At 43.1% G+C, this 24,595-nt stretch overlaps 1 protein-coding gene across 2 annotated transcripts in view; it reads left to right on the top strand.

The window, feature by feature from the left end:
* The window catches only part of PDILT (protein disulfide isomerase like, testis expressed), a 50,858-nt gene that overhangs the window by 19,573 nt on the left and 6,690 nt on the right, over nucleotides 1-24,595 (top strand). The window contains exons 3-10 of one of the 2 annotated variants that reach the window (XM_075011059.1): nucleotides 647-780; nucleotides 2,807-2,944; nucleotides 4,037-4,147; nucleotides 6,410-6,535; nucleotides 8,168-8,365; nucleotides 9,881-10,001; nucleotides 13,153-13,334; nucleotides 21,087-21,176. In XM_075011059.1, the coding sequence (XP_074867160.1) occupies nucleotides 647-780; nucleotides 2,807-2,944; nucleotides 4,037-4,147; nucleotides 6,410-6,535; nucleotides 8,168-8,365; nucleotides 9,881-10,001; nucleotides 13,153-13,334; nucleotides 21,087-21,176 (1,100 nt within the window). The remainder of the gene's footprint in view (nucleotides 1-646; nucleotides 781-2,806; nucleotides 2,945-4,036; nucleotides 4,148-6,409; nucleotides 6,536-8,167; nucleotides 8,366-9,880; nucleotides 10,002-13,152; nucleotides 13,335-21,086; nucleotides 21,177-24,595) is intronic. The other variant, XM_075011060.1, reaches the window with a different exon arrangement.

The following is a 24,595-nucleotide window of genomic DNA, read 5'->3' as shown; positions in this document are numbered from 1 at the left end:
CACCATAAAATCAGTGGTAAAATTGTGAGGGTAGTCAACCCTGAAAAAGCTTGGAGCATCCTGAATTAAATTCTTGATGCTTTGGGCCTTAATTCTTACCTGTAAACTAGAAAAGCTGACGCTAGCACCAAAGAAGACTTTAAATATGCCTAAGCTCCTATCACAACTCTTCTGCGGTGAAAGAGGTAGAAATGCAACACCTACTTTAACTCAACAGATGGTTCAATAAACTGGAATTGGTCTGGATTAAACCACAGGTTGCTATTTCTATATAGCTCATAAACCCTAGAGTGACACATGAATCTTTGTGCACCACACTTCCTTATGTGCTTGAGAGTCTTGTTCTAAAACACCAACAAAATCTGTGATCACACAATTAATTGGCAACAGGCCCCATTGTTGTTTGTAAAGAACTCAGAAAGTACAATGATGTCCCATGAACAATTGATACCCTAAGCAGTGGAACCTGGCTTTCAATTTCAATGCTTAAGGCCACCTTTACTTAGAGCCAACAACTCAACGGTGCCTGGAGTCCAAACGAACTTTGACTAAACAACTTCTGCTCTTCTTACCGTCTTGGTTGTTCAGAAAACAGATGACTGTCATGCAATTTGACAGTCTTTTTCTTTCTTCCCTTGTTCGAAAGGTGTCCGAGAAGCCCCTGCATTTGTTACCTGGGTGAAAAGAAGAATAGGCCCCAGTGCTGTGGTTATCAACAGCACCGACCAGGCTGAAGCGATGATCAACTCTCACGATTTGGCGGTGCTAGGCTTTTTTAAGGTACCACAACAGAAAGTCAAGGGGCATTTTCCCTTTGTGATCAGGAGCTACATTTTTTTCCATTGCCACCAAGAAACTTATTTCCAAAGATGCCTCAAGTTGGCCCAAAACACTAGGCCTACCATTTTGCAATTTTTTTGCGATGAATTTATTCCTGCTTACATTTTTCACCTTGCAAATAGCTGAGTTTACACACGGCTGGATTGTAGCTGTAAAGCCTCACTGTTATGGTATTTTTCTCAATAACTTAGGCTATACTACTGGGAAAGGTCAGGAAAAGATATGCAAATCGCACACTGCAATTTGTGTATCTTTTGCCTACAGTTCCATCAGGAGAGGCTTCCCTGACATTTGGGCCATTCACACAGGGCTAAGTGTCAGAAAAAGTCCCTCTGCCGGGACATCTCTTCTGCCTCGTGGCATGAGGTATACAGGGATGTTGGCAGAAAGCATTCACTCTTCTGACAGCAGGGTCAGCATAGTGGACACATTGTTTGGATGCAGCAGAACTCAGAGACTTCTGGTCTCCTGGGAAAAGGTCTGCAGTCTAGAAATAGCCTGTGTGTATCTAGACTTCGCCTGTGCGTGTATGCATAGAGGACATCTTTCTCAGCAGCAGTGGCTAATGGTTATGCCGGAGACAATGCTCCCTGCTGAACATTCCAACACTACTGGCTGCTGTAGGACAGGGCAATAGACTTCCCTTCATTCCTCCTCTTCTTGTTCCTTTGGAGTGATTTGTGGCATTGCTGGTGCTATCCATGGACAGGCCTAGCTTTCCTTGGAGGCCAGGTTGCTGACAGATGGAAAATCTGCTATTGCTGTGCCTAACTCAGAACCCCTACATGCCAGCCACCGGCTGGTCAGCCCAGCCCTGGCCAGCCTCAGAGCTACCCAGAGCCCCCGACCCCTGCCCTAACTCCTGCACCCTCTACTACTCTCTGCCCTCAGCCCCTCCCAGGTCCTAAATCCCTGCCATGACTCCTGTACCCCTACCTCTGCACTCAGCTCTCCCATGCCTCCCAACCCCCTGCTCTGACTTCTGTGTCCCCCGCCCCCTGCCCTGAGCCACTGCCAGAACTGGAGAAATGCTGGGTACATCTGCTAGTCATCCATGAAATAAAGTGAAACTCAGAAAAAGACTCACAACCCGGTCCAGTGTAACAATGTTGCTGGAGTGAGCTGAGAGTTAGTGACTGCATACTTCTTTGCTTGGAATCTGTGAATTCAGTTGGAGAACGAAATAACTACAGCTGATCATTAGCATGAACTAGGACAAGTCAGAACTACAGCAGGTGGAAGCCAATAAAATAAAATGTTGTCAAAAGAAATAAAGAGCCAGATCTGGCCTTCTGTTAGTCATAGATTGCTTGCTCACTGCATACAACTGCCAGAATGTGTTGGAAGGTCTCAGCATATAAATTACTATTCACTTAGTATGAAAAAATTGTCAGCCAGAATGAAAGCTGCAGGAGCTGTTGCCTTTTCATCATTGTTATTTACTAATAATTGGAGGCTGACAATGCACGAACTATCTTGCAGACTTAGGAAACAAGGTTTCTGTCTTGAAGAGTGTCCTAGCTAAGCATCCAGCAAAGACAGAACAATTCAGACACGTCAGCAGGTAGGTCCACAATCAGATAGAGATCCTTCCTTTTTGAGCTACTGTACAGAAGAGACCCTTTTGTGTGACTCTCCCTGCTCCTGTGTGGAAGGGGTGAAGTGGGGTCAGGATCTGATGCTGTCATGACTCTTACCCCACTTGGACAGAGCCTCCCAAGGCCAGGACTTTCCAGAGGCACTGGTAGGTCCATGTTGGGATGGGAGTGGAGATAAGAGTGTGTCATATCAATCCCATACAAGCCCAGCAGACATTATCTAGGAAATCTAGACACTATCTACCCACCACCCTACACGTCAGAAACCTACATAATGCCTGCCACAATCTGCCCCTACCTCCCATCTAGGCCAGCACAGTGCAGGATGCTGGACCTGGTGATTATAAATCACTGCTTTTGATCTACAGGATCTTCGCGGCAGAGCAGTGGAAGTGTTTTATGAGACTGCGAGAGAAGTGCCCGAGATGCCATTTGGGGTGACAGCCAGCGAGGAGGTTTTTGTGAGCTATGGCATTCGAGAGAACACTATTGCTGTGTTCAAGAAGGTAGGAATGTGTGCATGACAGAAACTGTGCAATAAGCTGTAAAAGGAGCCTTTAGATAAAGAGGCAGTTGAGGAAAATCCATTGTGGTAGAAGCATCTAATAGGAATACCAACAGCTTAGTGTTATGACTACTGTATTTTCAGTAATGAAGAGCCAAAGTGTAGTACATTGCAGCCCATGGATAACTGAAATCTAAGCCCAAACAGACAAACATAAGGGTCTTCATTCTGGATTCTCAGGGGCAAATTAAGAACAGGTGGGACCCTGGGACAATACAGTTACATGTACTGCCCCCCAACAATAAAATATCAACATAACATCATTATTTATGCTTTAAAAATCTACTCATACTTATTACCCATGATGCATCGTAAAATTACACTTAATTTTAAAATACAAAAGACATGACATTTCTTTTGTTCTATTAGAGCAAATTGTTTAAACAAAACAGTCTTATGTAGCCTTGAGGCCCCTCGGGTAACTGCCCCTTTTGCCCTTGTGTTAATCCACAACTGTGGCTTCTGAGTTGATATTTAGTCACCTAAAGAAAAATGGCCTAATTATAAAATCACTGAGCACCTACAGCATCGGCTGGATTCAGCAAGTGTTGTAAATGCTCTGCACGTTGTTTTTGGTAAAGGAGTTTTTTCCCCCCTCCTTTTTCCCCAAGTGATACTCTGGAGGAGAGCTCCACAAACAGAATGACAGTTACAAAACTGTACAGAAGTAACACTGACAGTTAGCCTGCAAAACAAACCAGAGCAAGAAGTTGTCAAAGTGAAGGTTCCCTTGCCATTTCATTGTGTCAAGGCATTGAAAGCATCTTGCGTTAGAATTCAGAATGCTTACACAATGTATTAGTACTATTGGCACAAAGTAAATTAAAAATGTCAGCTTTGTCTTGACACGTAGCTGCTACTGTGTAACTAATCTAGTGCTGCCTTAATTTTAGATGAGCAATGAAATTTTAGTTGCTGTTGACAAGAAAAAGTAAATTTGAAACCCACGATATGTTGAAATAATGACAGCATGCTGACTGTGGTTGAGGATAAAGATGGCTGCTTTAAAAACTTGGCTTTATTATTATTTGAGGGAAAACCCGTACATAATGAAGTGTCTGAAGATGGCAAGCAGAACAAGGTGGATCTCACCAGATTACTTAAAACTTTTACCCTGGATTTGGTCACAGAGTATAATCTTGAGGTATGTTTACTTTGTACAATAAAATTGAGTTACAACAGAAGGAAATTCCTGGCAGCAACCTGCCTCAAAAGATTCTGTGAAACATCATCTCTTTCTTATCTTGCTCTGAGGCTACTGGAATTTCAGAACCTGCTCATGACTATGTTGACCTAGTCAGTGAAACTCATCAGAATTTAGAGTGAGAATCCAGCTTATATAGTTCAGCTGTTTGTCATGCACATTTCCTGTACACCACAGAGTTCCAATCCAAGTGATTTCTATCTTAGATTAACACAAGCCTCAAAGGAAGAACAAATGTAAAATCTCCTTGAGGGCTCTCAGTCTGGGTTCTCCCCGTGTTTCTCTGTCACTCCTAACAGCTGATCTTACAATGGCTTGTAGCACTGCCCATTCCCGCAGAGGAGAAGAGGGGCTCATGCAGAAAACTGATGTAACAATTACATAGCTACCTACACCACAAGAAATGTTTTATAGGCCCATAATCCAACTGTAAGACATTTTCCTCCAGTTTTGCGAACACAATAAAACCTCCCTCCATATTCCCCTATTGACTTCTTTCACGGAGAATGAAGACCGTGAAACTCCATAATGGTGAAGTTCTCATCTAGCCAATCAAAGGACTTGCAATTGCAGCCTTGTTCAACAAGGCTGATCTATTCTGAGCTGATGGCCAATCTGTTAGTCATTCCAGTTGACCATCACTAGTGACCAAATACATGTGTTAGCTTTAAGGATGCGCCTTACCAGTTTTGTAATTTGTGGAAAACAGGATCAGATAGTTGTAAAGAGGAAAATCATATTTTAACTCTCAGACTAAGGATGCTATGCAGTTGCCAAGTGTTTGGCTGGTTTTCAGAGGCGATCCTAACACTCTTGACAGGCAACACTATCTTTTATGTAGGGCATGTCTACACTACAAAATTAAGTCAATTTTATTTAATTCAACTTTGAGCAACTGATTTAACAAATGCAATTCTGCAAGTCCTCACTATGTGCTTGTGGTTGATGGAGCGCATCTTCAATGCCAGAGGTTGCATCAATTCAAGGAGTGATGCACTGCTATCCCACAGCCCCTGAAGCAGATTGGAATTCTGGGTAAGGGTCCCAAAGCCTCATGGGATGAAAACATTGTTGTGGGTATTTATGGGTGCATGTCAACAAGCCTCCAAGCTTGTCTCAGCTCCCTTTGGCATTGTTGCATGTCCCTTGTGCATGCCTTATTCACCTTGCCTTGTGTGATTTTGGCATAGATATTGGCATTCCTTTTGCTGGTTTGGCGCTCTAACTGCACAGACTCTTCCCCCAAATAACAATTAGATGCACTATCTCCTGAATGCTCTATGCTGGAGGCATTTGTGACCCTGGGCATTCATGCTCAGCTGTGCTGGCTAGCTCTTCCTGCAGCTCCAATGGAAAATGCACATTCAAAGGTTCCCAGGAGTTTTCCTGCTCAACTGGCTGAAGAGCACTGGAGTTCAAAGTGCTCACCAGAGCATTTGCAACAGAGCACTCTGGATCATCACCTGGTGGCCAGCAACTCTCAATTACAACACAGGCTACATCTATACTAGAGAGTTTTGTAGACAAAACTCAGAGCGTCTACACACAAAATGCATTTTGTTGACAGAAGCTGTCAACAACAAAAAAGCGTGTAGATGCTCTGGGGGGTCCTTTTTTTCGACAGAGCAGCTCAAAAGATAGATCTGCTATTATATGTAGGTGCAATCTGTCAACAGAAGTTTTCAGAACATCTCTTCTGACAGAGCTTCTGTCGACAGATGCTTCCAGGATCTTGTCACAGTGTTTACGCTGCCCTTAACTTGAGGCCTAAATGTTACATCAGGAATTACTCTACTAGCTCAGGTGGAGTACATGGATCAATTTTAAAATTTGACCTACTGCTGAATACATCAACCTAAGCTTGTAGCATAGATGAGCCCTTAGAGAGACAGAGGCAACATCATGTGCCTGGTGTTCTACCAAAGTCATATTAGAAGACCATAATCATTATTTATAGTTTAAGACCAGAACGAACAATGGGATTTTCCCTGAGTAGGGTATCACTTAGCGCCTGCCAATCTCTTGCTTTCTCTTCTCTAAAACAATACAAAGTCCCAGGGTTATGGAAATGATGGGGAATTGTACCAGTCTTCTAAAGTAAAATATACAAACCCATAACTGAATGTCATCGATACGTTGAGCACGTGCTTCACTGTTCCGCATACAGAGAGCAAAGCAGATGTTGAGCCTTTTGTTTTGCAGACATCTGTGAAGATTTTTGATGTCCCTGTTGAAAATCACATCCTGCTGTTCACCCCTAAGAGCTCAGAGACCTTTAGTAAGATTTATGAAGATTATGAGTCTGCAGCTGCAGAATTTAGAGGAAAGGTTTGTGACTCCATTTGTTTTAGCAGGCTTGCATTGCAAATGTCCAATGTCAAAGATCAGCTGAAAAAACACCCCGGCTGTGGCCACACTTGGCCAAAATTTCAAAATGGCCATGCAAATGGCCATTTCGAAGATTACTAATGAGGCACTGAATTGAATATTCAGCGCCTCATTAGCATTAGGACACTTCTGGCCGCGACACTTGGAAAGTGCCGCTTTCGAAAGCGCGCGGCTTGGCCCGGCTACATGGGGGTCCTTTTTGAAAGGACCCCGCTCCTTTAGAAATCCCCTTATTCCCCTCTGTTGAGAGGAATAAGGGGATTTCCAAAGGAGCAGGCTCCTTTCAAAAAGGACCCCCATGTAGCTGGGCCAAGCTGCGCGCTTTCGAAAGCGGCACTTTCCAAGTGCCGCAGCCAGAAGCATCCTAATGCTAATGAGGCACTGAATATTCAATTCAATTTGCATGGCCATTTCAAAGTTTTGGCCAAGTGTGGCCACAGCCCCACTAATGTTACTGATATGATTAGATAGCTGACAGACTGACAGTAATGAAACCACTGTCAGTGGTTCTAAGATCTATTTTTCTAGTATGGGTCTAAGCAAAATGGTTCAAGGAACTCAGAAGTAAACCTAAAGTGCGACAGATGCTTAAAAACATAATTCTAACTGTAACACCATTCTGAGAATTTCAGTGAGCTGCTGTTGGCCATGGTTGATATCTTAACAGGTTTTGCAAAGAACCTCTATGATAATGTTTTGTGCAGCAAAAGGGACAGGAAGAGTAAATAAAAACAGCACTTTCTAATAGTCTCCACTATCAATTACTCAGTTTTGCTGCTATTGCTCCAAAAACACTAAGTGCTGCCGAATGAGAATTCATCTAGCAATAAAACCACCAACAACCATCTTTACTATTGGATTATAAAAATTTCAGATTGTTGTACTATTCAGTTCTGTTAGACAATACAGTGCTAGGAGATGCAATAAGAATTTACCAGGGTCAGTAGCAGCTTTGGCTGTGTGAGAGAGAGCAATATAATTTACCAGACTAAGAAATAAATCCAAACATTAATGTGCTGCAGATCTGTGTAGTTCAGCAGTACCAAGTGGATTCAGTAAAAGCCCAAGATTACATGGTTTAGAATGTTGTGATTGTCTCAGAGCTGGGTCACAGAAAAGTTTACAAACCTGCTGCATGAACCAGGCTTGGCATATGGTTTTTGCATAATTCCAGCAGCAGATAAGCCTGGTCCTAACAATGCCAGGTTTTGAAAGGTTCGTTTCTGGCTCTAAACTTAAAATCTGGCTTGTATTCTTATGATTAAACCAAAATGTTTGCCTGGAGTACCCTGAAACTGGGGAAGTTTTCCTGTCCAAATTGACCTTTGGATTCCACCTGGATTCCATGCTTTTAACTCATCTCATGTCCAGACTCTAATGTCCTTTAATCGGAAATTCAAAGGGAAAGATGGAGCTGGTTGATGCAGGTCCCTAAGGAGGAATCCAAAAGATGCTGACTCGAATGAACAACTGCACAGCTGTGTTTCTAAGACAATAATAGCCTTCTGCATTTCGAATGTAATGGATGTTATGAAGCTGAATAACCCACGTGCTGCTATATTTCTTTTCCAGATAATGTTCATCTTGGTGGACACAAACGAGACCAGAAATGGGCGTGTTTTTGAATATTTTCGCATCACAGAGATAGACGTTCCTGCAGTGCGAATCTTCAACCTGACCAATGATGCAAAGTACAAAATGCCTGCAGATGAGGTTACTGTGGAGAATGTAAGAAGCTTCTGCCACAGCTACCTAGATGGGAAAGCAAAGGTATGTCTTTCTGAAGAGACTGAGAATCAGATGCCCATTAGAAGCCAGCTGAGGATTCTAGCACATTTGTAAAAATAAACTGAAAGTGTCATTTAAAATACCTAATCCACAACTTGTAGTCAGCTGGTTCTGATTTTATAGACTTGTTCTTGTTGCTGTCGCATACTCCTTCAGTGCAAACGGGTCTACTCCCTTATTTTGGATAACTGAGATGGTCCACAAGATTCTGCCAATGACTCTCTGTAGGAATTTAAGCAAGTCGCTTACGGCCTGAATTTTAAAGGTGATGAGAACGTCTAAATTCCGTCAACGTTACCTGGCATTCAGAACAACTCAGCAAATAAGGCCATGAAACCTCTCAGAGCTTCATTTTCCTCATCTGTATGGGAAAATATTTGTCTAACCCCAGGGAGGTGATATGAGGATTCATTAGCACCTAGAAGCTTTGAGTATTTAGGGCTTTGAGGCTGAGGAAAGGTGCTACAGAAGATCCTGATAATTTCTGTGAAAATGCAAAGAATTATAAGATCTTGCAGTTGCTGTGAAGGAGCTTGGGTTTCCTTATTTGCATGCCTCCTTATCTTTTTCACTTTCTTATTATCTTCCTGATGGATCACTCCCTATTCTCATGAAAATATTTTGTTATCACAATGAGGTATCAGAATGTTCGTGCCACAGATGTTCTTAAAAAAATTCCTTATAAACTATATTGTTTTTTTCAGTGTTCTACAGGCTGATTTACCTTCATGCTTAACAGTTGCCATTGGGAAGGAAGGAACCATGTGCAGGGGAGAGAGATCCAGGCAACTCGCTCCTCTCTATATCCACAATAAGAAAGCTGTCTAGTTTTTTGCTTTTGCCAGTCACTCAGCCAGGTTTTGTAGAACACCTGGATTGCGAGGGTTCAAGTAACCTACTGATGGGTTGACATGACTCCTGATATTTTAAAAAAACACTAGGGCTATGTCTACACTAGCCCCAAACTTCAAAATGGCCATGTAAATGGCCATTTCAAAGTTTACTAATGAAGCACTGAAATACATATTCAGCGCCTCATTAGCATGCGGGCGGCCGTGGCACTTCGAAATTGACATGGCTCGCCGCTGCGTGGCTTGTCCCTACGGGGCTCCTTTTCGAAAGGACCCCGCCTACTTCAAAGTCCCCTTATTGCTGTGAGCAGATGGGAATAAGGGGACTTCGAAGTAGGTGGGGTCCTTTCGAAAAGGAGCCCTGTCAGGACGAGCCGCGCGGCAGCGAGCTGCGTCAATTTTGAGGTGCCGCGGCTGCCCGCATGCTAATGAAGCGCTGAATATGCATTTCAGCGCTTCATTAGTAAACTTCGAAATGGCCATTTACATGGCCATTTCAAAGTTTAGGGCTAGTGTAGACACGGCCTAGGTGTAGTAAAAAAGAACACGATGAGAATTGTCCATTCAGTCTCACTTTAAACTGAACCAGAATAGTGCTTCCTGATATCCCCTTCACTTTCTTATCCCTGTTTCTCTTTCGGATTAGCCACATGTATCTAGTGAAGAAATTCCAGTGGACTGGGACAAGAATCCTGTCAAGGTGCTTGTTGGAAAGAACTTCAACAAGGTTGCCTTTAACAAGACCAAAAATGTGTTTGTAATGTTTTGTGAGTATCATTCTAGGTTGTTTCAACATGATCGCTTTGATGTAAAAATGAATGTGTTCTGAATCAAACCAAACCCTAAATATTACAGCAGTTCATATTAATACACTTTTGCTATCTGCTTAAAACATTGCTAGGAAGTTAAGTGCCATATATGAAGGAAACTGTGAGGTTCAGGTGCTGACTTAAGATTGCTCTGAATAATAGGAAAGCCTAAAGCCAATATTTTCCATGGCACTGGGAAATCTTGATGTTGAAAGACAAAGCTATCCTGGCATTTTATTGCACAACGTTACGTTCCAATGTGCTGTGCCACAGGAACTAGATGGTGTCCCACAGACACATCCCTTGGCAAGTGGAGGACGTCTTCCTGTGATACTCTAGGACCACTGCAGAAAAAGAGACCCAAGCCCTTTGCTGATCCCCTTAGCTCTAGGGAAGTAGTTTCCTGCTGATCTATATAACATAAGCTGACTATCCCTTCCTACAGTCACCAGAGCAGCTCTGCCTATTTCCTACACTTTCCCATTCACCCACTCCAGGGTGGGAATAGCAGGTGCTGACTAAGCCTGGGGCCCTAGACCCACAATCCAAGTAACCCTTGGCACTTACTCCCCACTGTGCCTCTGTCTGGATGTGTAAGTCAAAACCAAACCTGGCCTTTTAATGCCTATTTTAGGCTTTTGTGAACACGTTTGAGAGTTTGTTGGTGGTCTGATAAATGCCACTAGAAAAAGTTGGGCCTTAGGGAAACAAAGGCATCTGAATAAATCGGGTAACAATTAGCATGAAGAAAGATGTGCATGGACCTTTGAGGTGTAGTGTATACAAAAGGAGGGTGGGTAAAACTGCACTGCAGTCATACTACAATTGCTGTTGCTGCCTAATTTTCCTTCCTCCACGTGAAACAAGATACTCAATCCAACCCCTCAGCAGTCTTGTTCCTACTTCTGTTCCTCTCTGTACCTCGGACCTTTTGACCTAATCTGAGACCAAAAAAACCCTATTTTTCACAATTAATTTTATTCTTCCAGTGCAAAAGGAAAAGAGGGAGGAAAAGGGCATAAATTGGACCTGTAAACAATCTAATCACCTCCCACAGAAAAAATCTTGAATGCTGGTACTAAATCTTTTTACACACTAAGGATGCAAACTATCTGTAGGATACCCTTGCTCCACTGATGAATTACAGCAGCACCAGAGAGGAAAGTGGAAAATGTTACAGGGCCCAAGATTACACCACTGGAGTTCAGGAAAGAAAAGTCATGAACACCTTTCTGGATTGAAAAGGCATGGGAATTTAGGTGGGCAGAATTACATTAACAAATCAGAACTTGACAAGGACACCAATATATGAAAAAATGTTCAAGGCCCCCGTTTTTCAAGTCAAGTGTGTTTCTTTAGAGAAACCATATGCAAGAAACACAGGAATATACTCACAAATGGCTGTACAATTCTCCTTTAAAATTTCAGACATTCTTCCAGAGCCTAGTTTTTGCACGGTATCAAGTCAAGAGTCATAGAAAATTCCCTGCTCTGCTATCTTTCCATATCCTTTGGATTGTTCAGAAAGGACTGTTGGGACTTTTAGCTGATACATGAAACTTCTTTCCACACAGTTCTCCCTGATTTATGCACACCACATTAGTTTGAAAGCGAGACAAATATACAAAGAACTGCAGCCCCTCGCCCTGAAACACTGCCTTTCCATATCATTTTTGTGTGCCTGACATTTCACTGTTTCAAGAGATACTTTGCAACAAAGACTGAATTGTTAAACTGATGAAAGGTTTATTTGAGTTGAAGACCTTGGTCAAGCATGGAATTGTCTCTAGTGAAGTCATCTGAGAAGCTGCTAGGTCTTTCTGTGTTTATTTTTATTATGAAGGGTTTAATTCTCTATCATGATCACCAGGTTTGCGCTATGCAAATGCATTCAAGCAAGGTTTTGCCCCATCAGTGAACCATCTGTTGATCTCACAAGGCTCAGAAAAGGCAGCTTCCCTCCTTTCTATTTTTGTAATATTTTAACTTGCTGGTTCACTTGTTGGGTGCAACCAAGATCCAAAACGATGATACCTTTGGCCTGATTGATGCAGAAATGGGAAGCTCATGAGAAAGCCATTTCTCCAACGATTTGATGCCTGATTCCACAGATTCAGAGCAGCATCTGCCATTCCCAGAGCTCACATTGATCCCTCTCCCCTCCTCAAATCTTAAGAAGAGGGGTACCCAGCCTGAAAATTTGGTTCTGGAATATGAACATTTCTGGGATAAAATCCCAAGCACACTGAAGCCAATAATAAAACTCCCATTGACTTCACTGGGGCCAGGATTTCCCTCTTGAAGTTTTGGTTTGCATATTAGAGAGAAAAGGGCCAGTCATATGAAGCAGATGTATATTTGTTTTATGGCTGTAATCTAGGGTGATCAGATAGCAAGTGTGAAACCGCAAGAGGGTGGGGTGAGGGCATAACAGGGTCCTATGTAAGTTAAATCCCCCAGCATCAGGACTGTCTCAACAACATAGGCAGGCCCACTGATGGGGGCAATTGGGGCAGGGCCCAGCCTTTCAATGGGGCCATCACTGCTATTTTGGCAGCAGTGGCAGCTGGACTCCTGGACCCTTTTGACATAGTGCAGCAGCAGTGCTGTTCCACGTGGTTGTGAAGGGTAGGGCAGTGCTGACTACCTTAGGTCCTGCCCCTTCTGCCCTTGTCCCTGCCCCTTTCTGGCACAGAGCCAGGACCCACCTTCCCACCTTGCCTCAGACCTGCGGTGGCTGTTGGCTCTGCTGAAATCAGGATATTTGGTCACCTGTCTCTCTCCTAAATTGAGGATGGTAAAGCATTGTTACGCAACAAGGATGGAGGTGCTGTGGCCTACCTGAGCTGCAAGGCTTCCTGCCACCACAAAAAGGGTACCAGGAAAAAAGAATTTGGTGGGCTTAGGGTGTTTACTCAGAGTTTGCTCATTTCTCACTTTGACAAACTCCTTCTGACTTCACTGCACTTCCTGATTTGCCCCACTGTTTCTATAGGTGGGAAATGCCTGGTTTAGCTCTGGCACTTAAACCTTCTGTATTCCTGTGACTTCAGTGGAGTAGTTCATAGGCTTCCTGTTTGAACATCTATTTTTGTTTTTCAAATTACAGATGCACCTTGGTGCCACAATTGCAGGAAACTCTTACCAATTTGGGACGAGCTGGGCAAGAAACATGAAAACCACAAAAATATAATAATTGCTAAAATAGACTTCACAGCAAATGATATCCAGTTAGTTATGCTAGACCGTTATCCATTCTTTAGATTCTTTCCTGCGAGATCCAACACCCAGGTGAGAAGCTTTGAATGATTGTGTGTCAGAATGAGTGAGCACGTGAGAAGGGCTCTGTGAAAGTGAGGAAAAAAATGTTGATCCTCAGTCATATTTCCTCTGGAGCAACATGTACTCACTTCTGCCGCCAATCTGAGTTTGAAAGGCAAAATATTTGCCTACAGTCCTCACTCACCGGTATCAGGTATGACCCCCTACTAAATTATAACAGACCTGGACTGAAGAAATCGATGAAGTCATAGCCCAGAGATCAGCAACCCCTGGCATGGGTGCCAAGAGCATCATGCGAGCCAATTTTCATCCACATACAAGGCAGGAGCTCAGCCCAGCCCTTTCTTCCCCATGCAGCCGGGAGTTTGATCAAAGCCATGCCATTTGTGGTTAACAAAAAAAATCAGCTAATGCTACCAACCACCACCTAAATGGTAAAGTTCTGCATCTTTATTTATTAATAAAACTGTTGTAAGCAGGACTATTAGTGACTTTAAAAAGCATCACCCGCACTGGGACAATATATAGAAGTCAAAAGATCAAATTTCAGAGCTCCACCTCAAGCAGGTTGTGGACCCCTGCGGTCTCTGGTGAGCTGAGTCAAAGCCAGTGTTCTTCCAGGTTCCACTGGGCAGTTTGGTGTGTGTGTGTGGTGGGGAGGGGTGTATGCACAACCCTAACCTTTTCAAATGTCCTACAGTCAAGGCCCCATGTTAGCCTCTAAGAGTGTATGCTGCAGGGAACACTTAGTATAACTCTCATATAACACAACACACACAAACATACACAATATTCAGGAGTTATTCATTCCAGTTCTTTGTTGAGGATACCAGTTTGAATTATTTGTATAGCAGATTGGCTTATGAACACAGGTTTATACTGTCTTAGAGGCCACGTTCTCTAAGCATTCAAAAATTTTTTTCCAGACAGCTCTGACAATATCACAAACCAGAGCAGCAGCAAGTTTAAGTGCCTCCTAATACAAACCTAAGAGGTGTTGTTATTGCTGATTATCTCTAGACTATGCTCTGTAATGTACCAGCATGCTGCAGAATGCTCTAAAAGTATTGCTGCAAAAACAGGACAGAAGACAGGGAAATATATTAACCACATTGTCATAATCCTTCAGCCACATGGATAATTTAATTGAAGAGAAAACCCCGGCTCTGGATCAAAGAAATTCAATCCTATGATACTGTGATAATTAAAACATTACTCAGCTGTTCATTTTTCTCCTCATTCCCCACACAGGTAAATTAAATTCTAAGACATTTGTACTTGTCCTCATTTAATCTCTTAGGGAGAGATTCTTCCCTGGGGTGTGCATACACAATTTCTAATGAACCAAACAGCAGCTCTGCACATCCTCCTGGGTCTGGCCTTAATGTAGGCCCTCTACCACCCTCTCTCTCAGCAGTTTTCCGCTCCACAGTCTTAAGAGAATATTAATGGCATTTTGTTTTCTACAAAATAATGAAAAGTTGACACACCAGGCTGTGGCGGAATTTTATTACTAATAATTTATGTATTGTGGTAGCGTTCTGAGACCCCACTTGAGGTGAGGGTCTCCTTGTGCTAGGCACTGTAGGTGTGCAATACCAGGATGTGCCCTGCTCCCAAAAACCTTACATGCTCTTCTGACGTAGTCCTGCCTTAGGCTGGAGTTTAATGCCCAGAGTCTATAAAATCATCATGACTGGTATGGAGAAAGTAAAAGTTATTTATTTGTTCCCATAACACAAGAACGAGGGGCCACCAGCGTTCCCTGTCAGGTGAGGTCTTGGGTGGCCACTTCAGAGAGATTCAGGTGCCGCCCTGATGATTAGCAGAGCACCCACAGCCACCAGCTTGTGTTTCTATTGGTGGTGCATATCCCCACATGCCTCAGTGTACAAAGCAAAATGTATTATGCCCCTAGATAGAAAAAAAATAGAGGGAACACTGTGGGGGCCACCAAATGAAATAGACAGCAGGTTTAAAACCAAGAAAAGGAAGTATTTCTTCACACCATGCCCTTCTTCAACCCTAACCCAAGGAGTGCCAGAGGATGTTGTGAATACCAGGACTTTAAGGCGGTTCAAAAAAGAACTAGATAAATGCATGGACCATAGTCCATCAATGGCAATTAGCAATGTACAACTGCCAACAGGCACACTTGAACCTGGAACCTCTGGAGTTCAGTGGAGGAGCCTCATTCCTTCTCTGTGTAAGTGGTCCAGGTGCCACTACATGGGACAGTGAGCCACAGCTAGGTATATAGGTTACACTAGGATGGATGGGAATGGTGTCCCTAGCCTCTGTTTGTCAGAAGCTGGGAATGAGCAATGGGATGGATCACTCAATGAACAGGACAATACTTCATGCAATGGCCAACTCCGGATTTAGTTGATGTCAGAGGTTTGGTGTGTCTGTATCTGTGTCCACCAAAATCTTTCACTGTTAAAGAACTAAAGCTAGGAAGAGCTCTATGCTGGGTGGAGATAGTGGTAACATTCTGTATGTCACTTTAATCTGAAGAAGATGGGTAACATCAGTATAGCAGTGCCAAACTTTCCAAGGAGCGGATATAGACTTGGACCACACTCTAGTGATCACAAGCATCAAGGTGAAACTCAGAGAAAGTGTAAGACACAGCTAAAAATAACAAAAGAAGAGACATGCAGAGGCTAGGAGAAGAAGAAATAGGGGATGCATACAGAGCAGCGCTCGAACAGAAGATTAGGAATGCAGGCACAGAGAAAGACTATCATAAGAGAATGTAAGGGATAGTCATAGTGATAGAAGGGGCAATTGAGCAGACTGTTCTGGAGGAGGAGATCAGTAAGAAGTGGATTATGCAGGAGACACGGGAGTTGGTCCAAAAAAAAAAAAAAAGAGAGCATTGAAGATCAAAAGGGATGTTTCCGAGGAGGCAGAACAGCAATATAGGGTGAAATGCAATGAGGTAAGGAAAGCAGCGAGAAAGGATAAGGTGAAATGGTTAGAGGAGCAGTGTGAAGGTATATAGAGGTATTACAGTGAACATAAGACCAGGGAGGTAAATAAAATGATTAGGAATATTAATAGGATGTCGCAGCCAAAGTAGATGGTAATTAAAGATGAGAACGAAGAAGAGCTTATGAACAAGGAGAAGATTGTGCTGCAGTGGATGAGATATTGCACTGATCTATACAAAATGTAGTTGGACCCGAGTATCTCAGACAGACTGATCAAAGAACTGAAAGATATCACTGCTGAGCATCAAGAGCAAGACCAATATTTCGAAGGAGGAAGTAGAAACAGCAGTGAAATGACTAAAGAACAGCTGGAGCCCTGGAAATGATAAGATCAGAGGAGGGATGATTAAATATGGCGGAGAAAGTATGATTCAGGAAATATACGGACTACGTATTATGGCACGGAAAGCAGCAAAGGCACCTAAGGAATGGACAATACACAAGAAAGGAAGTGCATTGGAGTGCAAGAACTATAGAATGATTTTCCTAATGAGTAATCTAGGCAAGGAGCTGATGATGATACTGATAGAGAGACTAAGATCACAGATAGAAGAACATCTAGCAGATGAGCAAGAGGGGTTCAGGAAAGATGGAAGTACAATACAGCAGATATTGGCACTAAGATTGATAGTGGAGAAGGCTCGACAAAAGAGCAAGAACATCTACACTTGCTTTGTCGATTTTCCAGAAGGCATTTGAGAGCATAGATCAGAAAATGGCTTTGGCAGTGTTGGAGTCATACGGAGTGGATAGCAGACAGATATGGTTGTTGAACGATATAAATGACAACGCGAAGGCAGCGGAGAGAACATGTGGAAATCTGGGAAGCTGGTTTAGAAAGAGTAGAGGGATGAGACAAGGAGATCCAATATCACTGAGTATCCTCATCACACATCCAGAGAGAGTGATGGACAAAAATCAAGGAAGAGGTAGAAGGGATATCTGTGCATGGGATAAAAATTAACAACTTGAGGTTCGCGGATGATATAGTTATTGAGGAAGATGAGGAGAAGCTATCAAGAACGGTGCAGGTGCCAAATGAGGAAGGGGAGTGGTATGGACTGATTATGAACAACGATAAAACAAAGGTATTTGGAAATAAGGAAATAGGAAGGAAGATCAACATAGATGGGATTGAACTAGAGAACATAGAGACGTTCACATACATAATGTATGATCTCGACTCTAAGAAGGAAATAGAGATTAGAATAGCGAAAGCAAGAGCGAGTGTGAAGGCAATGGATGAGATCTAGAAAAGCAAAGTGATTAACTCAGAAAAGAAGTGGAGTGTCTTGAAAATGTGTTTATTCAGCAACATGTTGTATGGATGTGAGACATGGATGATAACGAAAGATTTGAAGTGAAGAATATTGACATTTGAGAGGAGTTGTTATAGAAAGATCCTGAGAATAGGATGGATGCAGAAGGTCACCACCAAGGAATTATACAGGAAGATACAGCCGAAAGAGACCCTACTGCAGAGGGTTATACAACGCAAGTTACAGCTATTTAGGCATATTTGCAGAATGAACGACAAACGACCCTGGCATTTGATATAATGGATGGTTTGAACAGGAGAGGCAGACCCCACAGAAAATGGGCAGATGGTATAGTAGATTGGTGCAGAGCTAGTCTACAGAGATTAAGCCACTCTACACTGGACAGGGAAAGATGGAAGGAAATAGTGAAAGAGGAATCAGTCACCAACAGGCTCTGAGCCCTTGGCTGTTGATGATGACAACTTTAATCTCACATGAGAAAAGCCTGGGGCAGGGAGGGTAAAACTCCAGAGATAAGATTCCCTCCCCCCAAGACAAATACCCAACCTCCTATGCACCTGGGTGCAAGATCTTGCTCTCATGAAATCAGTGGGAGTTTTGCTGTTGACATCAATGGAAGAAGTAGTGGGTTCTTGTTTTCTAGAATTAGGATAGGTCATGAATTCCAATCACTGCAATCTCTCACAGGCTGTCCTGAAAGAGTTGTGATACAGCCAACAGGAAACAAAACATTAGCATATGCTTCATCGTAGCCCTATTCAGCTGACTGATGTGCAATTGGGCACTTTCTGTTTCACAATATGAAGGTGGTTTTATGGAACACCCACATTTTTTTCCTGAGGCATCAGCTGTCCCTCATTCAAATGTGCCTTTAGATTTTGGCCATTTAAGACCAGAGTCTGCTTTCACTGACATCCCTGGCAAATTTCCCATTGATTTTAATGCAGGCAGGATTTGGCTTGTGAACAAGAGTCAGCCTAAGCTACACTACTTCAGTTACATTAATAGCATAGTTGGAGTTGATGTACCTTAGGTTGCGTTACTGGGGGTCTACACTATGGGAGGTTGAAGGGGGAAACTCTGCCCATGACTTCCCTGACCTTTTTTGCCTGTAAGTGGGGTGGGGATCGATTGCAGAATGATGTGGTTGATTTGGCAGCTCTTAACTGGACCTGCTAAATCAAACACCAGTGGATTGATCTCAGAGCACCAATCTGGGCTGCTGTGAAAACATAGGCTTAGGAGCCTATCTATGTCTCTAAGGCTGGGTCTACATGAGCCCCTACCTTTCAAAAGGGGCACGTTAATGAGCGGGTTCAAAATATGCTAATGAGGTGCTGCAATGAATATGCAGCGCCTCATTAGCATAATGGGGGCCGTGGCGATTTGAAAGTGCAGCTTTTCGAATCATGTGCTGCCCGTGCAGATGAGACCTTCCAAAAGGGACCCCCCCAGTTTTTGAAAGCCCTTCTTCACTAGATAGTAGACACATGGTAAAGGAATAACTAGAGAGTGGCTGACGGCTGTGATCTTACATCCCTTGCTCCCCACTTTAGACACCTATGTAAATGGTCTGATTTTCAGAAGTGCCTACTCAGGGGTATGTTTTTTATTTGTTTTTTTTTTTTTTTAAAGTGTTGGCCTTAATAAAGGCCTGTTTCTTCTAACAAAGCTATTAGTGACCAGTGACATGAAGAGGACACTTTATTGTCAAAAGCAATCAGCTATCATACTGAATCAGAAAACTATTAGCTCCCGCCCCGGCAAATATAGAGAGTTGAACCAATGTAGCCAACCTTGCAACTGTCTCCATCATACATTTAAATCAGAGAGGAAGGAAAATTGAGATATTTCCTCTGCTGACATCCTCAGGGGTGACTCGGGCTACCATGCACTTTTGCGGAAATGGACTGACTTCCTGTTTGCCATGTACAAATAAATTATACATTACCAATTTTTCAGATGGTGTTTAAGGCTGACATTTGTTTTTGTTTCTTCACAGTAAGTGAGGCATACGCATTTATATCCTCTTAACAGCCGAATGCTCTGAGAGAAGTTGAAAATTCTCCTGCTTGCAAACACCAAGAACATTTTAAGGGGACAATTTAATCTTATTTTGAAAACCTCTGAGACCCTGCTGCTTTAGCTATCATTGATTACTTCAGAGATCACACAAGCTCAGGAATTTTTGGAGAATGTTTATCTTCTCCAAAGGAGTCAAAATAGTTGTGTTCAAACAAAAAAAACTTAACACAAGCACTTAAAAAAATAGCTTAAAGCACCTGCACATTTTCTTGTCATATTCAAAGTATTTTAATGCACAGAACGAATACAATATGCGAATCTACTGAAATCACCAGGGAATGGAGGAATTTTGCACACAGTATTTTGAATTCAAACAGTGTAGATCCTTCCCTGGTGTAAATCAGCTCAGTTCCATTTACCTCAGTGCAGCTAGGCCAGTTTACACTGTCGGTGGATGTTTAAATTTGCTCAGATCAAAAGTGGACACTTTTGTGGTAAGAAGATACAACCTTACCTTATATTCACAATCTTCCTTAAGCTCCCACACAGCAGGTTTTGAAAAAGTCTCTAGAAGTGCTGTATTCACAGAGATTTAGAGAAATTAAAGCTTTCAGTGTGAAATGGTCCTTCTTCCAAACTCCCTAAACAAAGATTCATCAATGCACTCAAGTGTAAGACAGAACGTATCTCCATGGCTTTTAAGTATAGGAAAATTGACACTTCTGTTCTGTTCTAATTTAAATCATTGTAGGTGGAGGATTTCAAAGCTACCTCATGATTTTGGATGTCCAATACCAATTAAAATCCCTTAGGCAGCTTTGAAAAACTCACCCATACTCTTTATGGTCTCTATTCCACAAAATGGCATCCATCTACTTAATTATACACATGAACTGCCAATAGTTACCAGGATCCAACCTTAGTATTAAGATATAGGACTTATGCCATTTGAGTACAATTCCTTCCTTTCTCCTCCCAGGTATTTGTATCTGTATCTCCTACCCTATTCATAAAGATCTGATTAGCCTTAGTTTGCTGAGTCTCTTACACATGGTTTTCTAAACCAAATACAAGAGTCCAGAGTCAACTAAGCCTGCATATTTCAGGGCATATCTTCACTACAGGAAGATTGGCCCTGCCACAGTTGATCTTTCAGCATTTGATTAGCGCTTCTAGTAGAGATACACTAAATCAAACTTATGGGGCACCTGCACCACCCCCCATACCCCTGCCTCCCCTTAGGAGCATGCAGTCCTGTCGAACTCCCTTAGTGGAGTTGGCATAGAAGCCCAAGTTAAGATACATCGACTCCAGCTATGTAATTAACATAGCTGGGGTTGCGTACCTCAATTCAGCCTTCCACTGTTGTGTAGACCTGCCCTCTGAAATCCCTGCATACTGGGGTCTGATTTCAGGCATTTCATACGTAGAGATTTTCTTTATCCATCTTTCCTTTTCAGGCTGTGGTATATGATGGGGAATACACCCTTGAGGCTTTTGCTGAATTCTTAGAAAAACAAAGCAAGCCAAAAGCAGAAGCAACAGAAAAGGTAAAGAATTTAATCCTCCATTCAGTCACACCGGGATATATAACATATGCATCTTCATTTCCTGGTGCTCATGTAATGGTCCCTGAGGCAAGAAACTAATGTCTTCATGCACTGGGTGGGAGGAAGCAGGTGCCACCTTCAAAAGAAAATTCCACTTGCACTGTTTGCATGTTACAAACCAAAGCCTCAGACAAAATTGGTTTAGACTGAGGAAGATTGAAAGGGTTCACCTCTAGCTCCCATTTTAGCCACTCCTTTTAAGTCCAGCAAGACTTCTCTCCTTTCCAAGCACTGTGGCAGTAGTGACTGCAATGTTTACCTCCTTTTTGCAATCTGAATTGGTCTATTCCCTGGATCTCCAACCACCAGTTTTGGTGCTCTTGACTCCACCTCTCCCATGGGGCTGGACTTCAGGGGCTGCAATGCACACTGGGCAGGCAAAAGACGCTCGACATTGACTCAATGAAATACATGGAAATATGCCACTATGACAGAGTTAATGACAAAGAATGTAACTTAAACAACCTGAGGCTTAAGCTATAGACAGAAATGCTTAGAAAAATTGAGGCTAGAGTCCTCTCAGCTAAACTTCTGCTGCAAAAGGACATGCGAGCCGTGTCTACACGTGCACGCTACTTCGAAGTAGTGGCACCAACTTCGAAATAGCGCCCGTCATGGCTACAAGTGTTGGGCGCTATTTCGATGTTAACATCGACGTTAAGCGGTGAGACGTCGAAGCCGCTAACCCCATGAGGGGATAGGAATAGCACCCTACTTCGACGTTCAACGTCGAAGTAGGGACTGTGTAGTCGTTGCGCGTCCCACAACTTCGAAATAGCGGGGTCCGCCATGGCAGCCATCAGCTGAGGGGTTGAGAGACGCTCTCTCTCCAGCCCCTGCGGGGCTCTATGGTCACCGTGGGCAGCAGCCCTTAGCCCAGGGCTTCTGGCTGCTGCTGCAGCAGCTGAGGATCCATGCTGCAGGCACAGGGTCTGCAACCAGTTGTCGGCTCTGTGTATCTTGTGTTGTTTAGTGCAACTGTGTCTGGGAGGGGCCCTTTAAGGGAGCGGCTTGCTGTTGAGTCCACCCTGTGACCCTGTCTGCAGCTGTGCCTGGCACCCTTATTTCGATGTGTGCTACTGTGGCGTGTAGACGTTCCCTCGCAGTGCCTATTTCGATGTGGCGCTGCGCAATGTCGATGTTGAACGTCGATGTTGCCAGCCCTGGAGGACGTGTAGACGTTATTCATCAAAATAGACTATTTCGATGTTGCTACATCGAAATAAGCTATTTCGATGTACGCTTCACGTGTAGACGTAGCCGCAATGATTTACTAGTGCATAATTGTCCTTTCACTGGAATCCAAGGCCTAGACTGCTGAAAGGAGTGAAAAGGCAGGCACCCAGAATGTACTGCAGATGCAATTTTCCTTTTACAGATGTAGGGAAGCACAGAAATGGTGGATGGAGAAATACAGAGGAATGTGATTCACCCATCTTGCAGGCTCATTCTCGAGCCTTACAGGTGGATACATGACTATATAGCTGTTTTGGGAAGCAGAGCTTCCTCCCCTGCTCTACACATGGGGGAGGGGGAGCCTGCAGCTGTGGTGAATGTTCTCCTATCAGATCTTTGAAGGAGGGATAGGAGTCACATTCCTTTACTCTCTGAAGTGTGTTTTGCGTGGCTCGAGGCGGAACAGTTAGCATTAGTTCACCAGTAACAGAGAGATAGCCGCGCTAGTCTATATGCTATCAATACAAAAAAGCAGTCCAGCAGCACATTAAAGACTAACAAAATAATTCATTACGTGATGAGCTCTTGTGGGACAGACTCACTTCTTCAGATCATAGCTATATCGGAACAGACTCAATATTTAAGGCACAGAGAACCAAAAATAGTAATCAAGGTTGACAAATCAGAAAAATTGTTATCAAGGTGGGCAAATCACAGAGCAGGGGGCAGAAGGAGGCGGGGGAAGTCTAGAATTAGATAAAGCAAAGTATGTAAGAGAGTCCTTATAATGACACAGATAATTGCCATCCTGGTTCAAACCACACGTTAACGTGTCGAATGTTGAACTCTCTTTTATATTCAAATTCGACATTAACACATGGTTTGAACCAGGATGGCAATTATCTGTGTCATTATAAGGGCTCTTTCACATACATTGCTTTATCTAATTCTTGACACGCACACCCTCCTTCTGCCCATCTGCTCTCTGATTTGCTCACCTTGATAATAATTTTCCTGATTTGTCAACACTGATTACTACTTTTGGTTCTCTGTGCCTTAAATATTGAGTCTGTTCTGGTCTGGCTATGGTCTGAAGAAGTGGGTCTGTCCCATGAAAGCTCATCACCTAATAAATTATTTTGTTAGGTCTTTAAAGTGCTTCTGGACTGTTTTTTTGTTTTCATTAGTTCACCAGTTTATTTTTGCTAGCCTTACTGAATGACAGCCACAACTTTCAGCATAATATTGCAGGATACATAGGTCTTTTGCAAAGTGTTAATCACTCCATTGCATTGATTCTTTTTGTCCTTTTGCTGGGGCAGTTACACACTGCAAAAGCACAGGGCAGTTCTTTTGAGTTTGCAACAGAAAAGACGGAGCATTTTCTCTACAGGACTTTCTGACTTGCCCAGAAATTACATAGTATAGTGGTTCTCAAGCTTTCATTCTTCTGATCCTTTTCACACAGCGAACATATGAGTATGATCCTCCTCCATCTCAAATATATTTAAAAGTGTTTTTAATTTATAACACCGTTATAAATGCCAAAGGCAAAGCAGAGGTTGTAATGGAGGTTGACAGTTTGCATCTCCCTTATAGTAACCTCACACCCTCCAGAGGCGCCCCAAAACCTAGTTTAAGAAAGGCCGACAGTGAAAATGGCTGGTTTTTCAAGAGCTTATTAGAGTTTCACACAAAGGGCTTCTAAGCTTTGATCATGAGCTGACGCGTGTGTACATGATCACATTTTTGTGGTAACCATTACACTAACTTTGACCTTATTCAGCTGTGAAAAGATAAAAATCATTTCGGCTACGTCTACACTAGCCCCAAACTTCGAAATGGCCACGCAAATGGCCATTTCGAAGTTTACTAATGAAGCGCTGAAATGCATATTCAGCGCTTCATGAGCATGTGGGTGGCCACGGCACTTCAAAATTGACATGCCTCGCCGCCGCATGGCTCGTCCCGACGGGGCTCCTTTTCGAAAGGACCCCGCCTACTTTGAAGTCCCCTTATTCCCATCTGCTCATGGGAATAAGGGGACTTCGAAGTAGGCGGGGTCCTTTCGAAAAAGAGCCCCGTCGGGACGAGCCGCACGGAGGCGAGGCGCGTCAATTTTGAAGTGCCGTGGCCACCCACATGCTCATGAAGCGCTGAATATGCATTTCAGCGCTTCATTA

Source organism: Carettochelys insculpta, chromosome 16 (assembly GCF_033958435.1).
Source record: "Carettochelys insculpta isolate YL-2023 chromosome 16, ASM3395843v1, whole genome shotgun sequence".
NCBI classification, from domain to species: Eukaryota; Metazoa; Chordata; order Testudines; family Carettochelyidae; genus Carettochelys; species Carettochelys insculpta.
This window is presented reverse-complemented; position numbering and strand designations above follow the sequence as displayed.